Source organism: Podarcis muralis, chromosome 6 (genome assembly GCF_964188315.1).
Source record: "Podarcis muralis chromosome 6, rPodMur119.hap1.1, whole genome shotgun sequence".
Taxonomy (NCBI): domain Eukaryota; kingdom Metazoa; phylum Chordata; class Lepidosauria; order Squamata; family Lacertidae; genus Podarcis; species Podarcis muralis.
Window position 1 is genome coordinate 65097924 of NC_135660.1, and position 27409 is coordinate 65125332.

The window sequence follows — 27409 nt, forward strand, 5'->3', positions numbered from 1 at the left end:
CGCTCTCCTGCAGCAGCATGAGGGAGAGTTGCGCCCCCCCTTCCCATGGCTGGCAGTGCACCAGCCAACACTATCCATGGTAATTTGGGGGTGCTGGGCGGATATTTGCACCCCGGCGCCGCATCTGCTAAACACGGCCCAGGGTTAACCACACAACTATTTGAGGCCCAAGGTTGGGACAAATTGTTTATACATTAATTGGCTGTGGAGACACAGGTTTCAGGGTGGCATAGGCTTCCCAAACCTTTTACCGTATTTTTTGCACCATAACACTCACTTTTTTCCTCCTAGAAAGTAAGGGGAAATGTCTGTGCGTGTTATGGAGCGAATGCCTACGGATGGCAGGGCGATCTGCTGCAGTCGTGAGCAGAGGATCCATGGTTCCCCTTCCTTCCCTCCTCCGTGGCTCGCTTTGAAACAGCAAAGCAGGAGAAGAGCCGCTGAGTGGGGAGGAGAGAGGGACAGAGAGCCTGCTTGCTTTAAAGGAGCAAAGCGGGAGAGGAGAGGAGCCGCTTACACGAGTCCGGAGCTGTTTTATTCAGCGAGCCGGGGAGGAGGAATAGAAGCAGAGCCTTTAAAGGAGCAAAGCGGGAGAGGAGAGGAGCCTTCTCCTCTTATACCCCTCTTCTGCATTATTAACAGCATCCTTCTCCACCCACCCCACGAGTGTTCCTTGTCCCTTGAGTGCTTTTCCTCCCCTCCCCACTTAAAACATGGTTACAAAGCACGGATCCACATGGATCCTCAGGATTTTTGCATTGGGCTACCCCAAACTCACCGTCAGATCACATGTCTGTGGCCACAGCATGAACCACAAAAATCATACATCCACTGTTTCGTTTAAAATATTTTTTTTCTTGTTTTCCTCCTCTAAAAACTATGTGCGTGTTATGGTCGGGTGCGTGTTATAGAGCGAAAAATACGGTAAATACTTTGAAGCATCTTAGCTCAATCAATTAGCAAAAGTGATTTCTAGAAATGAAATTGTTGCTCATTGTTTTTATCAACTGTACTCCAAGTTTTGTTTTGTTTGTATTTGTGTTTACTATTCTACTGTGAAAAACCAATAAAAACATTTTAAAAATACTGGTATGATTTATGTCTAATTTCTGGACTCAAACCTCATCTAGACGTTTGCTGCACAATCAATTTAGATACAGTGGTACCTTCGGTTACATACGCTTCAGGTTACATATGCTTCTGGTTACAGACTCCGCTAACCCAGAAATAGTATCTTGGGTTAAGAACTTTGCTTCAGGATGAGAACAGAAATCGTGCAGCAGCAGCGCAGCGGCAGCAGGAGGCCCCATTAGCTAAAGTGGTGCTTCAGGTTAAGAACAGTTTCAGGTTAAGAACAGACCTCCAGAACTAATTAAGTACTTAACCCGAGGTACCACTGTAATTAGGATTCTGTTCAATATGACAACACTGAACAATATAAATGCAGAGTACATTTTACTTTGCAACTAATTGTTCTATTACATTTTAAAGGGGGTGGAGAAATCTCGGGTAAGGAATTTCATGATTCATTGCAGAACAGAAGCAAGTTTATTCTATAATGCATGGTTACACAATATAATATAAATATGCATATTGTTATAATAAGTACGTAGTACTAGAGGCTGTGCACCAGCTTGTTGTTACTTTTTTACCATCAATTTTGTTATGTGTTTTTCTTCCTTAGATCCTTTTGTTATTTCTAGCCACCTTTAATATTATTTGCGACAGAAAGGAAGAACATAAGTACAGAAAACAATCAATCTAAGACTTTATTAAAAGGCATTAATATCATATATATGTTCTGCCCCTCATATTAAGACTTTATTTGAACTTTTGCATCAGACAAAGTACATCCTTAAACAACTGGTCTGGTGCATCAAGACCCCAGGTAAAATCAAAATGTTGCCATTCAGGAATATTCTTATAGAAAACTAAATGAGGGATTCGAGGGAGCAGCCGTTCAATAGCCTTTTTGGTTACAACAATGTCATTCCCACCACTCCACACAGCTGTTGGTACAATAACATCTTCTATCTTATAAAATGGGGGCGTACTCTGTTGATAAAAAGAACAGAAATATGAAAATTAGGTTCACTTTTACATTTTTTCTCTTTTTAAAGACATCTTTTGGATCTTCAAATGCATTGAATGTCTAACATCTGTCCCTTGAAAATCATTCTTTAACTATCTATTCAGTATCCAACTCCTTACTCTGGACCAATAAGAATAGCAAAAGGAATGAGAGCCCTTATGGCTCATGAGGAGGATGTGCTCTTCAGGACAGAGGAAGCATCTGGTTTGTGTGTAGAAGGTCATAGGTCCCTCAGGTTCTCTAGTAGGGCTTGGAATCAGAGCTGCTGCAAATCAGTATAGAGAGATAGATGGGGGGCAATAGTCTGACTTGGCATAAGGCAGTTTTCTGTGTTCTTACTCATTAAATGCATGCACTTTCATAGACAAACACATAATTACAACCAGTTCTGCATCTTTCCCAAAGGAATGATATAAGAACTCAGAAATCACAACACGGTTCTCATTTAATGTTTAACCTGCCGCCAAAATCTCTCATTAGAATCCAAAACACTTACCATGTTGTAGACAGCTTTGTTCTTTGATCCATAATCGAAACACTTAAATTGGTTGGTTTTAGCAACCTAAAAAGATGGAAAACACTTATACACAATTTGAAATTTGGTGCATGTTCAAAATACAAAAGCCTCTTGAAAGATGGAAAACACAATAAAACAATCAAACTCTTGGGATCTTGGTTATCAGAATTCCCACCCATCCACCCTAGCCAATGATAGGACCAAAAGCTCTGCTTAAAACAGTGGAAAGTAGAAAGTCAGGTAGAAGGTTATTAACATATCTATCATCCTCATTTGTGAGAAAATATTAAAAAACTGAGCCCGGCCCCTCAAGATTGAGGGAGTTCAGCCCCATCCCCGCATATGTTGGGAGAGAGGAGCTATCCTCACCCCATAGAATTGGTGCCTATGCCCACAATAATGACCTCTTCTTTTGCCCAGCCTTCACTAATCTTCAGCTGCCAAGACCACTGCAATATGTTTCACCTTCTGTGTAATGTGAGGATTCCCAGCAACAGTGGATGTTAGTGCACTCAGGTGCATGGGGCAGTACCCCACCAACCTCCATCTTCCCTCCTCCACCCACCCCCTGCCTGTCTGTCAGCTTCCTACTTAGTCTCAGTGTTGCCCTTGTAGAACACAGCAGCAAGGAGAATGGGCTCTGCCTTTAACTGCCTGCAGTTCCTCTAACTGTTTTCCTGTCTTCACCCCCATCAGTAGATAATACTGAACTCAAAGGAGCAGTGGGCAGATTCAGTAAAGGGCAGCTTCCTGTGTTCTTCCCATGAAATCCAAAGAGTTGTTACAGTTCATGTTTCAATATTGAAGTACAGTGGTACCTCGGGTTACAGATGCTTCAGGTTACAGACGCTTCAGGTTACAGGCTCTGCTAACCCAGAAATAGTACCTTGGGTTAAGGATGAGAACAGAAATCACACGGCGATGGCGCAGCAGCAGCAGGAGGCCCCATTAGCTAAAGTGGTACCGCAGGTTAAGAACAGTTTCAAGTTAAGAACGGATCTCTGGAACGAATTAAGTTCTTAACCCGAGGTACCACTGTAGCTAGAATACAACTTTTGAGTGGTCCAGTAATCTTGAAAACTACACTTTTATAAAATGAAATGGAAACCTTAGTACCAAAACACAAACATAAGAAACTAAACAGGCAAGTCGAAACATCAGACTTTTGACTCCCATGTTTTCAAATGCTGAGAAGGTATTTGTTAGAACATACCTGACTCCAGTGTATGATAGTTTTTACAGAAGTAAAATCAGGGTAAATTCCAAGATACACATCTGCTTGACTCTGGAAGAATGATAGGAAAGAAAATGCTTTTTTATATTCCCATTCTTGAAGAGGTTTCAAGGAACACCCACATTCACAAGGTCGTGGCATTCAAGGCAGTACAGCATACAGACACTTTCATGCTGCACAAGGAAGCAGGTTTCTGATGAAGAGGTGTCTGGGTACCTAGACGTGTATCCCCCACCCATAGTGAATCCAGCTGATAAAGAGCCATAAGAAGGAAGAACAGGGGCCTTGAAGTTGCCTCTCAGCAGTGAGCACCTGGACAGCACCTGGAGCAGGTACAGAGGTCACCTGGTCACAGTCCGCCCCACTATAGGAATTCTTTCTGTCTTTGCATCTAGAGTTTAGCATAAGAAATTAAAATAAGCCACTTTGAGACTTCTTTGATATTTGGAGTGTGGTGCAGTTCCTCCTCTATGGTGACGAGTAAGTGACCAACTACCTACTAGACGTGAAGTTAATTTTGAAATTAAAATTTAAAACAAAGATTATCATTTATTGGAATAGGCTGCTATTTCACCATGGAAGAGAAGTGTAAAGGAACTCAAAATTACGCCAAATACTATATTTTGTTTGATTGATTTTCTTTTGTTGTTTTGTATATGTACACAGCAAGTTCTTTCAAAAAGAAATAAATGACAGGGAATAAAACTACCTACCACATTTAGGTTTTCCCCATTGCGTCCATAAAGTAAGAAAATGCCTTCAAGACAAAGTCTGTCAATCCCTGGATAACTGCAGATCTTGGCAATGATGGCTTTTAGTTCGTTATTGAAAAGGCAGTATTCTTTATTGCCCCATATAAGCTGTATAAAATAAAATAAAAAATCTGATGCATTACTAAATAACCATCCTTTCTTGGAAGTAAACATTAAGGTTCCTGTTGGGAATATATCTCCTTTATGTTACAGTTATATACCACTTTTCTTCAAGCACGCTCAAGAAGAAATGCCTGGGCTTTCTAGGCAATTTTGCCTCCAGGTCCTGATGTAGGCCTGGCTCTGGATAGCTGAGGAGAGATTTCTAAGGGGGTGCCACTCCAACCACCTCCTTCCCACACAACCTCTCAGGTGTTAAGATTGGCAGATGGGGCCTTCTTGATAATTCATAAAAAAGTTTGGGAGTGGGGTCCTGGAAAAGGGCATTCTCAATAGTGGACAGTAAGATGAATAACAGAGTATTTGGCAGAAGCTGAACAGCAGCAGAATTCAAATGGTACTGGTTGTGTCGCATGCAGGTTGGAATGTCAATCATTCCTTTCTAGCATCCCTGACTGTGACAGAGTCTTTATCCTGTCTAGGAGCAGCCACCAAGAAGGAGGAGGAGGAGGAGGAGGAGAGGAGGAGAAGGAGGAGTTTGGATTTGATATCCTGCTTTATCACTACCCTAAGGAGTCTCAAAGCGGCTAACAATCTCCTTTCCCTTCCTCCCCCACAACAAACACTCTGTGAGGTGAGTGGGGCTGAGAGACTTCAAAGAAGTGTGACTAGCCCAAGGTCACCCAGCAGCTGCATGTGGAGGAGTGGGGACGCGAACCCAGTTCACCAGATTACGAGTCTACCGCTGTTAACCACTACCCCACACTGGCACTTTTTTCTTTCCCTTTTAAAAAATAGATTTTATTGGAATTTATAAAGTGTATGCAAAAAAAAATATCAAAAAAAGAAAAAGGGGAATAGAGAAAAGAGGAGAAAGATACAGAAAAGGAGAAAGAAGAAGAAAATATATAGAAATAAAGGGAGAAGAAAGAAAAAAAAGATAGGACAATAAAGAACATCTGATACCTTCTTTATCAGGTATTTGTGAAGCTTATTCAACTCATCCACTGAGAACGCAATGTGTATTTTAACCCTTAATCCAAATACGTCCCCATTGTTTCATCATACATTCCTTAACTTGTTATTCTTGCATTTCAAATTTCAACAGCAATTTGTACATTGAAGACCCACTCACAGTGACCATGACATGTTAATCATCCATACACAACTGAATTTCAAAGTATGTCACTTTTTTTCTATACTGAAAGTCTTTTTAATATAAGTTAAATCCCTCTGTAAGTTTACAGTCTTCCTGATTCCACTATAAAAATTCTTGGTGGCAATAAGACTGTGGACAACAAAAGGGGTTTAAAGACATTCTCAAGGCAAATCTTTAAAAATGTAGTATAAAAGATAAAGGTACCCCTGCCTGTACGGGCCAGTCGTGACCGACTCTAGGGTTGCACACTCATCTCGCTTAAAAGGCCAGGAGCCAGCGCTGTCCGAAGACACTTCCGGGTCACGTGACCAGCGTAGTATAGGTACTGATAGCTGTGAAACACTGGCCTGCAAACACTCCAATTAGAGAACAGCCTTTACTGAAGGTGTCATGGACTTTGAAGAAGCCCGAACTCATGGCTGCAAGGAGAAACGAACTAAGAGGAAGGTATGTCTGGCAAACTCTAGCCATCAGCAGCTCCACCCTGAAAACCTATTTCCCACTGTGGAAGGACGCAATCACTTAGGGACTCCCTCTTAAGACTGTGCTCTTGGAAGACAATCTTACTGGGCTATGAGCGATCTCCAAAGAAGAATTATTCTTGGTATATTAACCATTTCTCTTTGCCTATAGACACTTTTCTATGAAGTGCTTCTAGTGTTGAGATCCATAATGGTATCTTCACATATGTTTTTATATATTCTATATCCTCAATATAGTATGTCTGATAAAATAAAAAAGTCCATGGTGACTCTGACCTTGTCATACCACAAATGTCCATGTGATCCAAACCTTAAGTCACTACCTTCTAATTCTTCAAGCTCACACTCCTTTTAAAAATAATTTTTATTACTTTTTCATTAATAACACTCCAATTAATAACATATCAAATCTTGCCACATCATAATCCTAATAACAAAGCCAATCATACATTCCCGATTACAGTGGTACCTCAGGCTACATACGCTTCAGGTTGCATATGTTTCAGGTTACATATGCTTCAGACTCCGCTAACCCAGAAATAGTACTTCGGGTTAAGAACTTCGCTTCAGGATGAGAACAGAAATCGTGCTCCGGCGGCATGGCGGCAGCAGGAGGCCCCATTAGCTAAAGTGGTGCTTCAGGTTAAGAACAGTTTCAGGTTAAGAACGGATCTCTGGAACGAATTAAGTACTTAACCCGAGGTCCCACTGTATATAATTTACAGAGACTTCCCATGTCTGGCTGGTCAGGAGAAAATATTTTGTTTCTTGTTCCTGCCTTTTTCTCTCATGATTGTTCCCATCATAATTCTAATAATAATACCTTTATTGTCAATGTACAACCTGTGTTACAATGAAATAAACCGAGCCCCCCCCCAAACACTCAATCTCATTGCACTCTGTGTGCTTGTCGCACAACACACCAACCCCGAAAGTCAGTTGCACTATATTATTTTCCGTTCAGCAGCCTAACAGCCCACGGATAGAAACTGTTTTTTAGCCTGTTGGTATGACTGATTATACTTCTATATCTCCTGCCTGAGGGTAGAAGATTAAAGAGGTGCTGGCCGGGGTGTGAATTGTCCCTGAGAATTTTTCTTGCTCTCCTAAGGCAACAATCCCTTGAGATGTCATCTAGCAGGCTCAGGGGACAGCCCATGATATCATGTGCTGTGTTCACCACCCTCTGTAAAGACTTTCTGTCCGTGGCTGTCAAGCCAACGTACCACACTGTGATACAATATGAGAGGACACTTTTTATTGTGGACTGGTAGAAGGAGGTCATCAATTGTTGTTTCACATTGTTCTTTCACAAGACCCTGAGATAATTCTGATCTTTATCCTTTATCCTTTATCCTTTATCCTTTATCCTTTATCTTATCATAACAGTCACTGGTATGCAACTTTCAGTCATATTTAACAAATCCATATGTGTGCATGCAAAAGGAATTTTGTTCTTCCTGTTGTTTGCTCATCAATTGTTTCTCGATGCAGTCCCCCTCAGAGGTCCCCTTTTCATTCCATGATCTTGTCTTCGAGGACTCTGGGCTGTCTTCCAGCTTTCCTTTGTTTGATAACATTTAAAAGATAGCAATCCGAGTCTTTTAACGAACTGATGTTTTGGAAATCCAGATAAGGGTCTGCAGTAGAAAGCAATGCCATAAGGGATATTTCACTGTTAGTAGTTGTTTGGTTCCTCTAAAATCCAAGCTTTGCTCCCCCCAGGCCCTAGGGGAAGCTTGCAAAGATCAAAGATTCACCTTCACATTAATATTAATTCATATACAACAGAAGTCCATGCAAGCAAATGTACGGTAATTTCTTCTGTGAAATATTCCCTGGTTGTAATCCATCGGTTGTTTTCAACCCCCCTACAGAGGCCCTTTTTCCCCCTATTGCACCATAATTTGTGCCATTTTATTGTCCCAAGCCGAGAGTATATCTAGTCATGTTTTTGCACAAAGTCCCTTCATATCTTGCCAGTTCCAATTAGAGACCTCTGCAAAGGTCCACGCCATAAATCTTCAAATTCTCAAGTTTTTGTACAGTTCCTCTTGCATTCCATTTAGTTAATTAAATCTTTCTTGCATTCCATTTAGTTAATTAAATCTTTCTTCGTGAGGCTTATCAAGTCATGAAGTAGCAAGTAGCAAGTAGCAAGTATAGAAAAGAAACAGATGCTCACCTCATGTATACCGGAGCAAAACAATGAAAGCCCTTTCTAGATCAAACCTTAGCACTCAGTGACTGGCTTATTTAGCAGGTCCTTTTTGTCTCCTTCTTTCCAGAACACACCTGTTTCAAAGTCCGAATTGAAATATTTTTTAAGGAACAGGAATACTCCCGCTCATGGCTCTGGCAATGGAGAGTTTCCAATTCGAGCAATGTTAAGCACCCAACGTCCCTGCCCCCGCATTCCATTGTAGCAAGTGGCAGATATCAGACGACCCGTGGGTGAGAAATCCCCCCTGCCCTGGGGGGGGTCACCAGGGATAATTACCCCCATATTATCCTTGATAAATTGCACAAGTGGAGTCCAGTGCCATGGGAAAGCTGCCAAAGGACATGGCGATCGCACCGGAAGTCCGAAGCTCACACTCAACTTTGAGATAAAGAAATGAAATGGATGGCAGGAAGACTAACTCTCTATAAAGATGCATAAGAAAAATATATATTAAAATTCTGGGTCTGCACAATGGCGATGACTTGAGTAATACTTACTTTTGTCAATTCTTGAGGAAGGTTTAGAAGTAAAGAAAAGGGTCCCTTCAAGCCTGCCAATGTGTCAGGAGGAGCCAAGCCCATGAAGAGTTTAACCTTTTGAGCAAGTTGTGGCATGCTTGAAAAGGCAATAAAACCTGGAAAAAAGAAAGAATTCTAAACATAGCACTTGCAACAAACAAACAAATAAGAGATATAAAAAAAAAACCTGTGGCTCTCCAGGTGTTGCTGGACCTTGAGCCCAGCAGCCATGCTTGATGGGGATGATGGGAGCTGCAGTCCAAATATCTGCAAGGTCAAAAGTTTCCCATCTCTCTTCTTTTGAAATGCCTGTCATTCAACAAATTCAGGGCAATTTTCCTTTGGGATGCTGGGTGTCCATCTCCCTAAATTAGGCACTGGAGTTTTTAAGAGAATGTGTCAGATATCAGGTCTAAGCAGAATCCACTTATTTCATGCCTCCTGGTCTTTGCTCCCTCGCACCACAAATGGACATTCTTCATGACTGTGGAACTGATGAGAGCTGTATATGCTGCCCCAGCTTGACTACTGAAGTCCTGATCCTGAAAAGACTTTCTCATGGAACATATGTGAGCTCTGCTCTCCCCCCCTTTTTTTAAAAGCTGTGCTTTAACCTTTTCTTTTCTTTTCAACTAGTCTTCCCAATAGTCATGAGACTTAACCACATCCCCAGTAGGTCCCTGATAATGCAGGAAGGCGAGAAAATAAAAGCCATTTCATTCTCTTTCTTCTTAACTTACCCAACGTACCTCCCTGGGAATGGCCAATATAATACAAGCTTTTTTGCTTAGTTTTCTGCAGAATAAAGTTTATGGTTGCTGGAATATCATAAATTGCCATTTCATGAAAGCTGAAAGACAAACACAGAATATAGGTGAATTGCCTGCCTGCAATTGCATACAATTATGGACACTAATGTATAAATTCAAAATCACAATACATCAGGTGTCAGGTATGATAACCTGTCATCTGGAGGATGACATTGTAAGTTTATTGTCCCATGGAAAGAGTAAGGAAACAGAAAGTAGATACATATTTATGATTTATTTAGATATTTATATCACCCTTAAACTAGCCCAATAGGTTGTCGGATATGCACATTGTCCACATGTTAAAGGATAATTTTAAAGAATTGTATTAAATTATATGAAATCGCACAACTGTGTTAAATTTAAATGGTAATTCAGAAGTCCTTTTCTACAGTCTAAGAGGTGGACATCCTGGAATGTCTGGGCAAAAAGGTGTGTCTTCACAATATGTCTGGAGGAACTAACAAGTCTGTACAAGAGTGGGCCATCTATCAGATAATCTAAATACCAAATTGTTCAGGGCCTTATATATTAGTAGTATTAGGACCGGCCTAAGATATTCTGGCACTGGAGGTGAACCACAAAATTGGACCACTTCCCTCCAGGGAGAAAGCAGTGAGTGAAGATCTACACCAGGGACAAGGTGGCAAGAAATGTCTTCATTATGACCAAGTGGAGAATGAAGATCTACATCAAGAACGATGCACGGAATCACACTGATGATGCTTTACATGTGGAAGAGGGAAGGGCATTCCACAGTGCAGGGCAAGAGCAGGAAATGCCTGTTTTCGAATCAGTACTCTGTGATATTCTGTAGAGTGTGCTGCCATGATCAAAATTTCCCCAGATGGTCTACTCTGAGTGGCTTCCAGCAAAATATAAAAACATAATAAAACATCAATCATTAAAAACTTCCCAATACAGTGCTTCCTTCAGAGGTCTTCTAAATTTTATTAAAGCTTTTTCATGATAAAATAGATGAAACTGATCTAGATAAAAACAAAACCAGTCCTCTCTCAAAGGTAGCTCTTGACCCTTGTCTCACGCAGAAAGTAGCGGACCCTCAGGTCTTACCTGGAAGCCTTTCTTTCTTCTCCCAGGTAAATTTGCAGGGAAACCAAAATGCTTGTTTATAAATTATTGTATTACCAATTATTGTATTACCAATTATTGTATTACCAACATTACTCTACATTTGTTAAATATGGACTATTTATAAACACCAGCTCTTCAAAAGATTCCATCAACGGTGTCTCTGAAAAATTGTACACATCACTTAGGAAGACAGGTGAACTAATGTCAGTATACTGGAAGAAGCAAAGATCACCAGTGTGGAAGCAATGATTCTTGAACATCAACTTCGTTGGACTGGTCATCTTGTTCAGATGCCTGATTATCATCTTCCAAAGCAACTACTCTCGTCCAAACTTAAGAATGGAAAGTGAAATACCAGTGGACAACAAAAGAGGTTTAAAAATGATCTCAAGGCAAATCTAAAAAAAATGTAGTATAACCACTGATAGCTGGGAAACACTGGCCTGTGAGTGCTCCAATTGCAGAAAAGCCTTTATCAAAGGTGTCATGGATTTTGAAGAAGCACGAACTCATGGCAAAAAGGAGAAACGAACTAAGAGGAAGCCACTGTGATCAACTCTCACCCAGAAACCTATGTCCCCACTGTGGAAGGACATGTGGATCCAGAATTATGTTCAAACCATCTTGTCCCAGTGAGCAACCTGGCTGCCAAATTCTGCAGCAGCTGAAACTTCCAAACCATCTTCAGAGGCAGCCGTACGTATTATGCGTTGAAGTAATCCAACCTATAGGTTCCCAGAGCATAAACAGAAGCTAGACTATGCCTGTCCAGATGGGGGCACAGCTGGGACACCTGGTGAAAAGCACTCTGTAGCACCATGGCCACCTGACTCTTAAGCAAGGGGTCAAAGCTATGTACCCACTCCTTCAGAATGGTATAACCACATCAAGGGCAGTCTAGGAAACCACTTTATCGACATCTCAGAGCCCAAGAAATTCAGTCTGCATGTAAAATTCAGTCATGAAATTTGTCATGTTGATGTTGGATAAGAAAAAGAACCACAATCCACCATTGGCCATCTTTGGGAAGTCTTTCCAGGACTCTAGGACCCTAACACAACGCAAGGAAAAAAGATATGTTGGTAGCAGTTGTACTTCAGAGACAGCAGTCATTATAATTGTCTCAACTATCCAAGCTACAAGTTGTCTCTTTATACTGTACCTGAAATTCCAAAATTCTTCTTGGTCAATTGACAGAGTCTTGTGTCTTCTAGACCAGCTGGTACCTCTATTATTTATTAGCCAAACATCATAGCCAGCATCTGCTAGAGCAAATCCTAGGCTATTGTTGGGAGGATTTACAATCCAGGCCCTACCTTCACTCAAAACACCATGTACCAGTAAAACAACTGGCCTAGGACCTGGGGGAAAACAAGATAAAGGGCATTAGATAATATTGTAGACAATATACCTTTTAGATAATTTCTGTTCCCTTCATCAATATTGTGCATTGTGATGATCTCCTCTAGTCCAGAATAGATACAATTATGTATATGAAAGAGATAATTACTTCTAACTAGGTGATGTGCCATGGCTGTCCCACCTTTGGACACTATTTAATAATAGTTTGGCTGGCCCTATTGATATGCAGAATGAGGCAGTTGCTTCAGGTAGCAGAGGATTTGGAGTGGGAAGTCGGAAGACAGAGCTTCATAATTACCATGTTACTTACCCTGCTGTTTCCAACCCTTATAAGGTAAAGGGTAAAGGAACCCCTGACCATTAGATCCAGTCGTGGCCGACTCTGGGGTTGTGGCGCTCATCTCACTTTATTGGCCAAGGGAGCTGGCATACAGCTTCCAGGTCATGTGGCCAGCATGACTAAGCCGCTTCTGGCGAACCAGAGCAGCGCATGGAAACACTGTTTACCTTCCCGCCGGAGCGGTACCTATTTATCTACTTGCACTTTGAGGTGCTTTCGAACTGCTAGGTTGGCAGGAGCAGGAACCGACCAACGGGAACTCACCCCGTCATGGAGATTCAAACCGCCGACCTTCTGATCGGCAAGTCCTAGGCTCTGTGGTTTCGTGTGCATGCACACGAAAGCTCATACCAAGAACTAACTTAGTTGGTCTTTAAGGTGCTACTGGAAAGAATTTTTTTTGTTTTGGAAATAAGGCTAAGCAAGCTCAATTCTAACCCACAATGAAACCATACACTGGTGGGAAAGAATAAGCAAGTACGGTATTCCAAAACATATGACATTTGTGTTTGTTATACCTGTTTTTAAATTTGCTTTAAAAAATATTTTTTGGTTTTTTGCTTTTTAGATGTTTTTTACTGTTTTTTAATGTTTTAAGCATTTTTAAATATTGTATTTTCCTAATGGAGGAAGGGCAGACTACAAATGCAATTCAGAAAGTAAGGTATAAATAATTCTGTACACATTTATGCAATTTGTGATTCCCCCACAGCTGAATCAGTTCTGTACCAGCAGACTTTGTGCAAGTAGCCTTTATTTCTACTGGATGATTGGGTTGTACTTTATGATAGTAATGTCTAACTTTGTTAAATGCAAGCTATTAAAATGTAAGACCAAGGCATGTCGCCAGGAAATAAATGAAAAAGATACGGGGAAGAAAAGATTTTTGCTTACCTGCTCCTGTTCAGTAATAGCAACCACATCTCTAATGCACACTGAAGAAGACTTAGGTTGTAATCAACTGAAGAGAATAAGATCACTTTCATCAGCTACTATATAATTATGCAAAATGTGTCTTTCTGGGTGCATTGTTAATTATGGGACAGATGCAGAGTAAGCAAAACAGTTATGAGAAAAGAATTATCACATACTATCATATACCTTGTGGCAAGGCAAGGCAGTACTACTAATAATAATAATAATTTTTTAAAAAAATATTTATATCCCGCCCTCCCCAGCCGAAGCCGGGCTCAGAGCGGCTAACAACAGTAAAATGATACAACATTCTAAAATCATTTCATTATAAAATCAGTTCAAAGCATTGAAATGTACATTACACTTCCTTGCATATTTTAAAAAATATAACTCACCTGGAGATTTATGCTTATATTAAGTGGTATATAAATTTTATGTCTACATTTTTTTTTGTCCTGTGTGTGTTGTCGTCATTATTTTGTATCCACTTAAGTTATACCTGAGCCTCGAGTGACAGCAAAGGATCTAGGAGTACCCCCAAGCTACAAACCTGCTCCTTCAGAGGAAGTGTAACCCCATCAAGAGCAGGTGATCTCCCACCCATCTTCTCCCACCCACTAACAGTGCCTCAGTCTTATCTGGATTGAGTTTCAGTTTGTTGGCTCTCATTCAGTCCATTACTGAGGCAAGACACTGGCCCAGCACTTCCACTGCCTCACTTGCAGATGCAAAGGGGAAATAGAGCTGAGTGTCATCAGCATACTGCTGACAACATACCTCAAACCTCCGGATAACCGCACCCAACGGTTTCATGTAGATGTTACACAATGTGGGGGGGGGGGGTAGGATTGAGCCCTGCGGGACCCCACATTGAAGCTTTCACAGGGCTGAAAAGCATTCCCCAGGCAACACTCTCTGGGAATGACCATCCAATTAGGACTGGAACCCCACAAAGCAGTACCATACACCCTTAGTTTGGTGGTTGATGTTGGTTGATGGTATCAAAAGCTGCTGAGAGGTCGGAAAAAATTAACAGGGACATGTTTGCCTTTTCTCTCTCTCAACAGAGGTCATAATACAGGGCGACCAAAGGAATTTCTGTGCCAAAACTGGGCCTAAACCCTGATTGAAATGGACTGTGGTTATGTTGAAAGCCTTGGTAGAAATGTAAGAGTTAGCTGCACCCACTCCAGTCTTGAGGAAAGAACCCACAGTACATGTTTATGCTCACAATTCCCCATGGAGCCATAGGTACACAGCCAAAATCCTGCCTCCTAGTGTTACCTCTAAATGGGACAGAGATGCCTGTATTTAATAAGAACATAATAAAAGCCTGCTGGATTAGGCCAGTGGCTGACAGGAGCTTGCCTTCAACAGCTCACTGGCTAGCGACCTAGCGAAATCAGAGACTCGGAGATCTTCTTTCAGTGCTTTATTTCAACCAATGAACACACATGGAGACATGGAATGTAAACCTCACCACTTGAACCAAAGTTGCTCAGAATGATGCTCCTGCCTTCCCCCTGGCTGTTACTTCGTAGTCCTCAGACTCCTCCTGCCATCTACTGTGGCTTCTAAGGAAATCCCTTTGTGCCTGTTCACCTTTCTGCTCTGAGACCTGGGGGAAGGAGGGCGCTCTAGCATACTCTCCAGAGACACCATGTCACTTGGCTGCTGTACTGAGTTAGCGGCAGCATCTTAATCCAGCATCTCTCCTTGAAGCTCCTTGACACGTTTTGGGAGCAGGGAAGTAAGATTAGAATGTCAGGAGAGAGATGCAAGGTCAATGAATTCTACTATCAGTTGTGTCAGTGCCAGCAGGTAGAATTAATTTGATGATGAGCAATAGGTAATGGGGGGGGGGGACACACCTCCATTTACAAATTGATCATGAATACACATTATGTAGGCCCACTGCAGCATCTACAGTCACATGGAATATATGCAGTATATATGACTTTTATAACATTTTATTTGTACTTCTGCATCAGATACAATACATCAGGGAATTCTTGCTTTGGAATATCAAGACCAAATAAAGAATCTGAATGCTGCCATTCAGGAACATACTTATGGAAAACTAAATTAGAGATCCGAGGAAGCAACAGCTTAATGTCCTTTATGTTTTCTACAATATCATGTCCACCATACCACACAGCAGTTGGCACAACCATGTCTTCAATTTGATAGAATGGAGGAGTGGTCTGTGGATGAAAAGATTAGAGTGATTAAAATGGGTTTCACCTACCAATCATAGATTTTTACCTGTTTTCTTAACCTTCTGACTGTTCATATGCAGGACTATCAAAACTCTGGGATGTGTGACCTATGGTCCTGGAAAATGGTACCTTGAGCATTAGTTTCAACTTTTCTTCTCCAATATCTTAATGGATTTGTGATGCATTAATGATTTACTGTGCATTGTTGATATATGTGTCCAGGATAATTATTGGATGACTGATTGAGCATACCATATGCTAATATTGTGGGATGTATGATGACATTGAGGATCTGTGTCAGGAGTAATGTGTATGTCTGACAAAGTGACAAATGGTTCAGTTTGGTACTTTTAGGATCTGGGCTTCACGGTCTTGCAGGCATGAGGTTTAGAAAGTTTTAGAAGGCTATGCAAGATATTTCTTTCCCACTACCATTTCATTGCTTCACAACTGCTTCTACATTCCAGCTTCTGCAAACAAAATAACAGTTTTGAAACTATCGTCTATCTATCTATCATCTATCATCTATCATCTATCAATCATCTATCATCTATCATCTATCTATCTGTCATCTATCTATCTCCATCTATCTATCTATCCACATCCACAAACACACATGCTGAACATGTGCGGCTTTATATTTTAAAAAGCACTTAAAACATAGTACCATCAAGACCACAGGAATAAAATTGAGTTTGTTTCTGCTTTTCTGAGGCTAAACACATCTCCTTGGGAATAAGCAGCATCCCAATGTAAGAAAAGGATAATATGATAAATGAAATGAAATGAAATGAAATGAAATGAAATAAGCATCTGTAACCCTACACAGGCCAGGGTGGTCACCCCTGACTATAAAAACCTTTACAAAAGAATGAGGAAGGAAAGATGCTGTGGCGACCAGCATCAGCTTTTTGGAGCGCGGCATGTCGATGCTGGCCGAGGTACTGTCACCGTACTTGTTTGCCTTTGCCTGTGTTATCTGGTGCTCTTTTGGGCTGTGGAACCCAGGACCTCAGCCATGAGGCCCAGGCATGGCTGTACAAGGAAGCATTAAGGGTTTACCAGGAGAGAGATGGGATCTAGGTTTACAATGTTGGCATCCAGCTGTCTTCGGAGACAATGGAGTGTGATTCCAGCGATGAAGTCAAACCGCTGCATTAGCAGTGCCCAGGTGACCTTGCCAGTGACGCAAGCCTGGGCAGTGTGCATGGCATCCCTGGGGTGTCCGGACAACAAGACCCCACTCTCGGTTCATGGATGTTCTCCAAAGGAAATATGAACAATACATTTGGCACCAGCTTGGCTGCAGAGGTTCTTAGAAGGAGACATACAAGGTCCCATCCAACCATCTCAGGGATTCCACTCCACATTTGTGCAGGGTTTACTCCTTAACCTTTTCTTTTCTTTTTGGGGTGACCCACTAAGTTCAATGAGAGTTAGTCCCAAATAAATATGCAGCTTTAACACATTGAAATCTATGACAAATCCCCATCACCACAACCCTTGTAATTACCGTGTTGTATATAGCCTTGTTCTTACTGCCATAGTCAAAACGTTTCAGTGTTTTTGATTTAAAAATCTAAAAAAGTTGAGGAAAAGGAATGAATATTTGAATTTTTAATTGTGACATATTTATAACTTGCACATAAAGAATAAAAAAATTGCTTGATGATTTCTTAGGTTGGATCTACACTGACCTGTTTAACGTTATTTCCAGAATAATATTAGAGATGTCGTTCTAAAACAACACAGGGCATACTTGTGAATTAAAACTTTTTTTTACCCTGGGATGGTGTGTGTTTTTTCCCCTCCCCCAAATGTAAGTAATACCTGGCTACACCATTTTCCAAAATGCTTTTTCTTTCCCTGCTGCTGGGTGCTGGTTGCTCTGATCCACCCTCTGGTGTCACAGTTTAATCCTTCCTCCCTACATCCCTCTGAGTCCTTTGTTATTTGTGCATGTAAGCCTTTCAAATTTAAATGAAACTGAACACCACCTCTCAAATTCCATTGGAGGGCAGCAGAGTATGAATGTGTTTTTTTAAAAGGTAAAACACTATATAGAGACATATGAGCAGTTTTTCACCAATAAAACAGCATAAAACAGTTACAAATTAAGCAATAAAAAAGACAAGGCAATAATGCATTATGAATGTAAAAAGTAGGATGTATTATGTTATCAAAACCAATTCCTTAACCCTTCCTTAACATTAAAAACTATGAGTATAGATCCACCCTAAATATTTGAGTCCATTACATATTTTTCTGTTTCTAGTCATATAATTGGTTTAATCATCATAATAATAAATAATTTTATTATTTATAACCCACCCATCTGGCTGGGTTTCCCCAGCCACTCTGGGCAGCTTACAGCATATATAAAAACATAATAAAACATGAAACATTAAAAACTTCCCAATACATGGCTGCCTTCAGATATCTTCTAAAAGTTGTGTAGTTCTTTTTCTCCTTGATATCTGAAGGGAGGGCATTCCACAGGGAAGAATAATTGCCAAATTGTAAAAGGTAATGAGCAGGGCTATTTTCTAGAAAAAGAGGTGCCAGAGCTCTCCTATTTTTAGGCGGAGCACCCCTGCAGGGAAAAAATAAAAACTTTCACCGGCGACCTCTACCACACCGCCCAAATCATCCTGCCAACCACCGCCTCTGCCAAGCAGCCCAAAGTGCAGTGCCACCCAACACTGCTGTTGCACAGCCCTCTGCAAGGGGACGGTACCAGAAAATTACAGATCAGCCGGAACCCACCAATGAGGTGGAGGAACGCAACAAAGGGGTGCCGGAACTCAGTTCCAGTGAGTTCTGGCTGAAAAAAAACCCCTGGTAATGAGAAACTGCAGTGTGAAAATTCAAACTTAACTCTTACCTCAAACAGAATGAATAAAAAATTGCTTGATGTTTGAATTTAAGAATTACTCTTTAGACAATGCAATAGAAAACTTGCTCTTTCATTCTTCTTTCATGCAACCTATTTAAGGATATTTATATTTGCTTTCATTTGCATGTTATTATGGCCAGTTTTGACCCCTGTAGATGCATATATATCATATATAGCATGTACCATTTATTGCTATATTGTTTTTCATTTACTGTAACTTTCCTGTCACCTTCTGAAAATTAAAAAAGAAAACCCTTATTCACACACATTAAACATGCATTTGGATATCAAATGACCTCTGAATTTTGAAAAAAAGGAAAAACATGCATTAAACCCTACCTGGGCCAAGTGGATCAAGTTTTTTACAGAACCAAAATCAGGGAAAATTCCAACAATCACGTCTACTTGACTCTAGGGGAGAAATAATAGGCATGGAAACATTTTTTTAGAATCGTCTCTGAATATTCAGTGAGTGGGGGGAAGGGATGAATTACACTAGCAAAAAGTCACAAGCATTTGGGACTCAACTACATTGGCAAAGAAAAAGCACTTTATATGTTTCCAAGTTTCCAAGTTTCAAGTTTTATTGCGGCCAAAGCTAGTGACACTAAACACCACAAGATCAGACAAAAAGAAATCAACAACGGCATCAGAAAAGAGAGAAAAAAGAAAAAAGAAAAAAAGGATTACACAAGGGAACTTCGCAGTGTGCCATTCAACAGAAGAGATTTACGCTTCCTGATTACTAAAGTCCAAAATTTGGCCAGCACATATGATATTGAGCTTGAGGAATCTTCCAGAAGGTATTTTCGGAGAATTTCGGGGGAGGATTCCAAATAATGTTGTAGGGGTATAAATTTTGATAAAAGTGGCAAAATTAGTTGAACTCATTCTTCACTATAAAATTCGCAAAATAGAAGGATGTGTGTAACAGATTCTACCTTATTAGACATACAGGGGCAGAGACGCGCATGCATTGGTACCCGCGTGAATTTGCCGTACAGCACTGCTGAGGGCATTGTCTCAAAGCGGGCTCTAGAGATATGTGTTTGTAGTGGTTTGGAGTTACTCGTGCGTAAACCGACCCCGTTTGGGTGCTTGATTGCCTGGTTAAACCCTTCGGACTGCACAGCCCATCTCCGCTTGACTGCCTCAGTCACTGGCAGAATCTGTCTGTGGGCGTTTCTTAAACCTCTGCCAGCATAAAAGCTGTTTGACACCTAATCGTCTCCGCCTCTCATTGCGCGGGAGTCTCCTGCGCAGGGTAGGCGTGGGTAGCGGAGTGCCTGGGCTCTCTTCACTGATTTCCAGGGAAGAATCCCGGAGCCCTTCCACCTCCTCTCCCCCTGGCTCTCCTGGACTCTTGGTGTAACGCGCATTTCCTTCCCCTTCCACCAAGCTGGGTCTCCCCCTTGTGCTGGGACCTTCACCTGCAGAATCTGAGACCCTCTCCTTCTCCCGTGTCTCTGATGTCAGTTCCCTGACAGTGTTTTATATGCATTATAAGACTGTGACACCAGGTGGTGCTGTGGAGTCCCGTTTTTGCCAACCCGATTTTTCATACAAAGTTTACAAGGTGTTTAACTGAAATCCTTCTTTGATGTGTCTAGATCCAGCCCAGGGCAATACAATATATATAAACCTTAATGAAAGGCAAAGGCAAATTATATAGGAAAGCATACAGCTCAGGAAAGATGTGGCAGCAGAGGTTAGGAGCTTTGTGCTGATTTGCTTTTTTATTTTTATACTATTTTAATAGTGCATTTGTTTTTTCTATTGTTTGCTTGAAAGCCTTCTTGTGAATTTCTTGGATTTTTTTTTTAAAGTTATAAACATTCAAAAAAATTAAAAAGGTAAGTTAAAATATTTTAATTTTCATCTGTTATCAACTTCGTCAATAAAAGTTATAACAAAAACCATACAGCTTATTCTTTCTGTAATGTACCAGGGTCTCTTCCACAAAGATTATTCTCAATTCTAGTTGCAACATTTACAGACTTGGTTAGTCAATTGTACCTTTAGGGCTACAATCCCATAAATGCATATCTTGGAGCATGTACCATTGGACTCCATCATATTAATTTCTGAATACACGTGCTTTGGATTCCATCACTAATTTATAATTTATCTATTAAAATGAATTCGGTTTTCTGCAAAATATATTGCTGGCTGGAGAGAAAAACGGAGTACTGTTTTTTGTCAATATATGTAGAAAAATAAAGAGTCAACTTACCACATTTAAGTTATTTTGATTGCATCCAACAGAAAGGAAAATAAGTTGGAGGCAAAAATTGTCTATCAATGGATAACTACACAGCTTGGCATTCAGTCTTTTCAGTTTGTTACTGAAAAGGACAAATTCTTTCTTTCCCCATATGAGCTGTAAAATAAACAGAGATCTTTGTGATTCTTTGGTAGGTTTCTGGAGGAAACATCGGCTTTAGATCCATTTCAGTCCAGGTTCCGTCCTGGTTTCGGGACTGAGATGGCTCTGGTCGCCCTAACAGATGATCTCCGTAGACAACTGGATTGAGGCGGGTCAGTACTGCTGATACTCTTAGATTTGTCAGAAGCCTTTGACATGGTCAATCATGATCTTTGGACCACCGTCTCACCGACGTGAGGATACAGGGCATAGCCCGAAAATGGCTGTGCTCCTTTATTTCTGGTTGGGGACAGAGGGTGGCGCTAGGGAGGGAGATGTCGTCATGCCACTCCTGGGTGTATGGAGTGCTGCAGGACGCAATCCTCTCCCCGATGCTTTTTAACATCTTTATGAACCCCTTGTCCAGATTGTCTGGAGCTTTGGGCTGGGTTGTCACCAATATGCTGATGACACTTAGCTCTATCTGCTGATGGATGGCCACACCAACTCGGCCCTGGACACACTGACCAGATGCTTGAAAGCTGTGGCTGGATGGTTTCGTGGGAGCCAATTGAAACTAAATCCTTCAAAGACAGAGGTCCTCTGGCTGGGTCGGGATGGCATGGGGATGAGGGACCAACTCCCTTCTCTTGCAGGGGCCCAATTAGTGCCATTGCCTTCTGTTAAGAGTTTGGGTATAATCCTTGACACCTCCGTTTCCATGGAGGCGCAGGTTACAGCAACAGCCAAGGCGACCTTTTTCCACCTTTGCCGCATCAAGCAGTTGGTCCCTTACCTTTCCCGACCTGACCTGGCCACAGTGATCCATGCGACGGTCATCTCCAGGCTTTACTACTGTAATTCGCTCTATGTGGGGCTGTCCTTGAAGCTGTCCCAGAAACTCCAGCGGGTGCAGAATGCTGCAGTGAGGCTCCTCACGGGGTCGCTGTCATGGGAGCATATTCACCCAGTGCTTTTCCAGCTGCACTGGCTCCCGGTGGAGTACAGGGTCAGATTTAAGGTGCTGGTTTTGACCTTTAAAGCCCTTCACGGCCTAGGACCCTCATACCTATGGGACCGCCTCTCCCAATATACCCCACAGAGGACCTTAAGGTCCATAAATAGCAACACCCTAGAGGTCCTGGGCCCTAAGGAAGTCAGATTAGCTTCAATCAGAGCCAGGGCCTTTTCAACACTGGCTCCAGCCTGGTGGAACGCTCTGTCTCAGGGCCCTGCAGGATCTGATTTCTTTCTGCAGGGCCTGTAAGACAGAGTTGTTCCGCCTGGCCTTTGGCTTGGAATCAATTTGATTGCCCTCCCCCCTTTCTTTTTTCCTTTCTCCTTCTGTGTTGGAACTCCTATTTGGGGACTTCCCTGGCTTTTTTCTTGACCATGTAGGACCAGTCTGGATAGTTAGCCTTGGTGAAGACTTGAGGTTTTCATCCCCCAAAAAGTTTTTGAGTTTCCACTGAAATCAGGCTGCATTTTAATGTTTTAATGTTGTATTTTAATCTTGTTTTTAAAGCTGTATTTCAATCAATTGTTTTTATATTTGGTGTTAGCCACCCTGAACCCAGTCTTGACTGGGGAGGGCAGGGTATAAATAAAAATTATTATTATTATTATTATTATTATTATTATTATTATTATTATTATTATTCTCTTTAGGATTAATATGTGAGGATTAATTAAACCAGATATTGCATGACCTCCCCCAAAATAATGACAAATGGATAAACTTAAAGGTTGAACTGTCCATATCACTAAACTGATTATGTTAGAAGGCCACATTAACACACTATAAAAACCTATGAGAAATACCTACGCTTATTAATGCATCTGGAAGACTGAGAAATAGCACAGAAGGTCCACTGGTGCCGACAAGTGTGTAGGTAGGACCAAAAGTTATAAAGAGCTTGACTTTCTGAGCAAGCTGTGGTAAGAGTGAAAAGGCAATTAAACCTGCCAAAGAGAAAGAATTCCAGAATTCAGCAGCTGTGCCAAACATATGGGAGCCAAAGTCCTTGCTTATTGTTCCTTCAATCAAAATTTTTAGGTTTCAACTATACCAGTGATGGGAATTTTTTATTGTAAGAAGGCCTTTTGAAAAAGGGCTCGGGCAGTAAACACATTCCATTCATTTCTTATTACTTACCAAGTGCCCCACCCTGAGACTGACTGATAACATACAATCCTTCTTGCTTAGTTTTCTGCAGGATAAAATTTATTGTTGCTGGAATATCATATATCGCAATTTCATGGATGCTGTAAGACATTAAGGTAAAGGTAAAGGATCCGTGGAGGGTTAAGTTACTGTATTTTATGCTGTTTTTTGTTGCATCAATTACCGTAAGTGTTTTAAATTTGTTGTTAAATTTGTCTGAGCCTGGTTTTCTGAACAGGGAAGGGTGGGGTAGAAATAAAAGTTTATTATTATTATTATTATTATTATTATTATTATTATTATTATTATGTCCAGTCAAAGGTGACTATGCGGTTGCGGCATTCATCTCGCTTTCAGACCAAGGGAGCTGGCGTTTGTCCCCAGACAGCTTTCCAGGTCATGTGCCCAGCATGACTAAACCGCTTCTGGCACAACGGAACACCATGCCGAAAACCAGAGTACATGGAAACGCCGTTTCCCTTCCCACCGCAGTCGTACCTATTTATCTCCTTGCACTGGTGTGCTTTTGAACAGCTAGGTTGGCAGGAGCTGGGACAGAGCAACGGGAGCTCACTCCGTTGTGGGACTTCGAACCACTGACCTTCTGATCAGCAGGCCCAAGAGGCTCAGTGGTTTAGACCACAGCACCACCCGCTTTGTAGTCATACATACAAAATGCAGGTGAAGTTTTCTCCACTTATCCTTCTGTTTCATTACTAAAGCACACTATTAGAAGTATGCATGGACTCTGCCTCAAATGATGAGGTAATTTGGGCTGTGATTCCCCATTCCTATACAGGATTGTGCCATTAAAAATGAATGTTAACTACTTAGAATGCCACCACTTTGTGAGAATTGTAATCAAGTGATATATAAATTGTAAGGGGGAAATGTAAGAAATTCCAACAAGCTCTGTTTCCTCACCCCCACCCACGCCAAAGGAATAGTACAGTCTTCAGGGTTCAATGGGGAGTTCACCATTTCTTTCTCTCCCCCTCCCCAACCTCATGTTCAGTCAGGTTTTAAACCCTAAATAAGCATGTAGTCAGCTTCCATGGACTTCTTTGATGCAGAGGAATGGTGCAAGGAACCAGCTGGAGGGTCACCAGGGAAGAAGGCTCAGAGCCCGGGGAGTGGTGGTGGAACGACAACAAGAGGTCAGCAGGAGAAGATGGAGACAACAGGAAAGAGGAGGTGTCAGACTCTGAAGCAGTAAGAAGGCTTAGTGAGCTATGAGAGTGTGTGGCAGAAAGTCGTCCAGCATCAGATGCAACAGCTGAAGCAGCAGGGTGTGATGAGGAAGGCCAAGAGGCAGAGATGAGTTTTTGAACTGTGAACTGACAAGCATGCTCCTATGACATCAGCAGAGGCAGGGAGAAGTATGACAGGTGAGAGCCTTCACCTGCATCTCCTTCTTCACCCACCCTCTTCTTGCACAATCCACCATTTCCACAATCCACAATTCCAGATTGGCTTGATTCAGTTCAGGTCCTAAGATTTGTCCAGAGCGAATGCACAGTCCTAATTATGATCTCAGAGCCCCACAAATTCAGTCTGCATGAATATAGAGAAAGTCATGCATTTTGTCATGTTGATGTTGGCTCTAAAAAAAAAAAGGAACCGCAATCCACCATGTCCCATCTTTGGGAACTCTTTCCAGGACTGAAGCACTTTTGACACAACAGAAGGAAAAAAGATATGTTGTTAGCAGTTGTACTTCAGAGACAGCAGTTACTACCATTGTCTCAATTATCCAAGTTACAAGTTGTCTCTTTATACCTGAAATCCCAAAATTCTGCTTGGTCAATTGACAGAGTCTTGTGTCTTCTAGACCAGCTGGTCCCTCTAGCATTTATCATCCAAACATCATAACCAGCATCTGCTAGGAAGAATCCCAGGCTATTGTTGGGAAGATTTGCAATCCAGCACCTACTTTCAAGCAAAATACCATGTACCAGTAAAACAACTGGCCTAGGACCTGGGGGGGAAATAGAAACAAAATGGGCAATCTACCTTATAGTTTATTTGTGTTCACTTCAGCAACATTGATCTTTGCGATGCTTTCATCTAGTCCAGGAAAAAAACAATTATATATAGGACAGAGATAATTACTTGTAATTAGGTGATGACCCATGGCTGCCTCACCTTTAGGCACTATTAAAAAATATGAACAAATGCTTCTTCGAAATCATAGCCAATACAAAAGCAACACAATACAAATCATAGCCAATACAAAGGCAGTGAAGATCAGATGAGAAAGCAGCAAATTCTTCAGCTCCATTGCTGAAAATCAGTAGCTGCTTTCCTATGGCAGGATTCCATACAGGGCTGGCCCTACTGATAGGCAGAGTGAGGACAGAGTGGCATAATTGCCATCTGACTTGCCCTGCTGCTCCCAACCCTGTTATCCTAAGATGAATGGAGAATGCTATCCCTCGGCTTGTCTGGATGGCTTCTTTACGTGGAATTCCAAACACTTCATTCTTACACAACATCACATAGAGAAATAGATACCAGAGCTTTGAAAGTCTTTTTAGAAAAGAAACTAATTCTAGTTCAGATTGAACATGACCAGAAAGGAACTAGTTCCAATTCGCATTTGTCCACTTATAAAATGAACTTGTTTGGTTCATATTCAGTTCAGAGTTCAATTCACATTACCTTGAAATTTTCCTCAGCTTTCAGAATGTTATAAGCTGCTGTGCTGACATATAATAATAATAATTTATTATTTATACCCCGCCCATCTGGCTGGGCCTCCCCAGCCACTCTGGGCGGCTTCCATAGAAACCAAAAATACAGTAAAATATCACAGGTTAAAAACTTCCCTGAACAGGGCTGCCTTAAGTTGTCTTCTGAATGTCAGGTAGTTGTTTATCGCTTTGACATCTGCTGGAAGGGCGTTCCACAGGGCGGGCGCCACTACCGAGAAGACCCTCTGCCTGGTTCCCTGTAGCTTTGCTTCTCGCAATGAGGGAACCACCAGAAGGCCCTCGGCACTGGACCTCAGCGCCCGGGCAGAACGATGGGGGTGGAGACGCTACCTAACATATAGGTAAAGAAGACTAAGAAAACATCAAAACACACACAGTGGGGTGTGACTTATTTTCTTCAACCATTAGGAACTTTAAACTTAAGAGCCTAAAGAGTCTTATATAAAAACACAGAATGAACTTGAACCCCCTATGAAGTTAATTTGCATTCAGCTCACCCAGCAATTTTGGCAACAACTGTCAGGTGTACTTCAAAGATTTTTGAACTAATTCAGTGAACTTCATTAAACTGGATTAGCTCATTCTGAGCATTTATACACACACATTTGTTTCCTCTGGGCTATGTGGAATCCTGCCAATACTCTTCCTCAGTGGTGTAGCACGGGGGGGGCAGGGGGCCATTGCCTGGCCCCCAATCTGAGGTAACGCAAACCAGGCACCCTACACAGAGATCCCTGTCATGTGCCCTCTGCAACCTGCCCCTGCCTGGCATGTGAGTGCCTGCCCGTTGGTGGTGTGGACTGGGGAGCAGAGGATGAAAAGTTCTAAGCCCCTTCTCTTCCTTCAAAAAAAAATGCTATAAAAACATCAGTTATATTCCAAAATTACCTGTCTTCCCAGAACTGTGCATTCCGTAAGGAATTCTGTTTATTTGTAAGTAATAGCCATCCTCTGTCAGGATTTCATACTCTTCACTGGGGTATCCCCAATATTGGATTATTTCATTCTGCAACAACAAAGAAATCCTCAGCAAATTGAGACCTTTTTTTCTAAGTCTAGATGTGCTGCAAGGAATTTTAGGAACAATGGTGCTGAGGAGAAGAGAAAAAAGTTCTGGATCCTGCCTTCCTCCCCTGCTGGCTGTAATGAACAAAAGCAAATTCATCCATTATAATCCATCTAGCCCTCTTTGGGGTAACTCAGGGAGGCCTGGAAATCCTTCTATGAAAAGCAAATGCTTTGGAATATCTGTTAAAAGAAATATGTACAAATTATTTTGTCCTAGCAATAGCCTGTTGTTTCCAAATGCATCTGAACAAGCAACTCACAGTGGTCATAAATTCTTGAGGATTCAAGTGCCGTTTCCTGAGGAATTCTTCTGACTCTGTTGTCTGTTGCATTAAGCACACCACTGCCACAAACAGCCACATCG

At 41.5% G+C, this 27409-nt stretch overlaps 1 protein-coding gene across 1 annotated transcript; it reads right to left on the reverse strand.

The window, feature by feature from the left end:
* Nucleotides 1–1698: 1698 nt before the first annotated feature.
* Nucleotides 1699–27409, reverse strand: LOC114597281 (lipase member M-like). The gene is made up of 9 exons (XM_077930482.1): nt 27306–27409; nt 26866–26983; nt 12165–12363; nt 9839–9948; nt 9078–9214; nt 4557–4703; nt 3823–3894; nt 2589–2654; nt 1699–2055 (listed from the first exon to the last, which is right to left on the reverse strand). The coding sequence occupies exons 1-9, from the start codon at nt 27405–27407 to the stop codon at nt 1822–1824; spliced, it is 1185 nt and encodes a 394-aa protein (XP_077786608.1). The 5' UTR covers nt 27408–27409; the 3' UTR covers nt 1699–1821.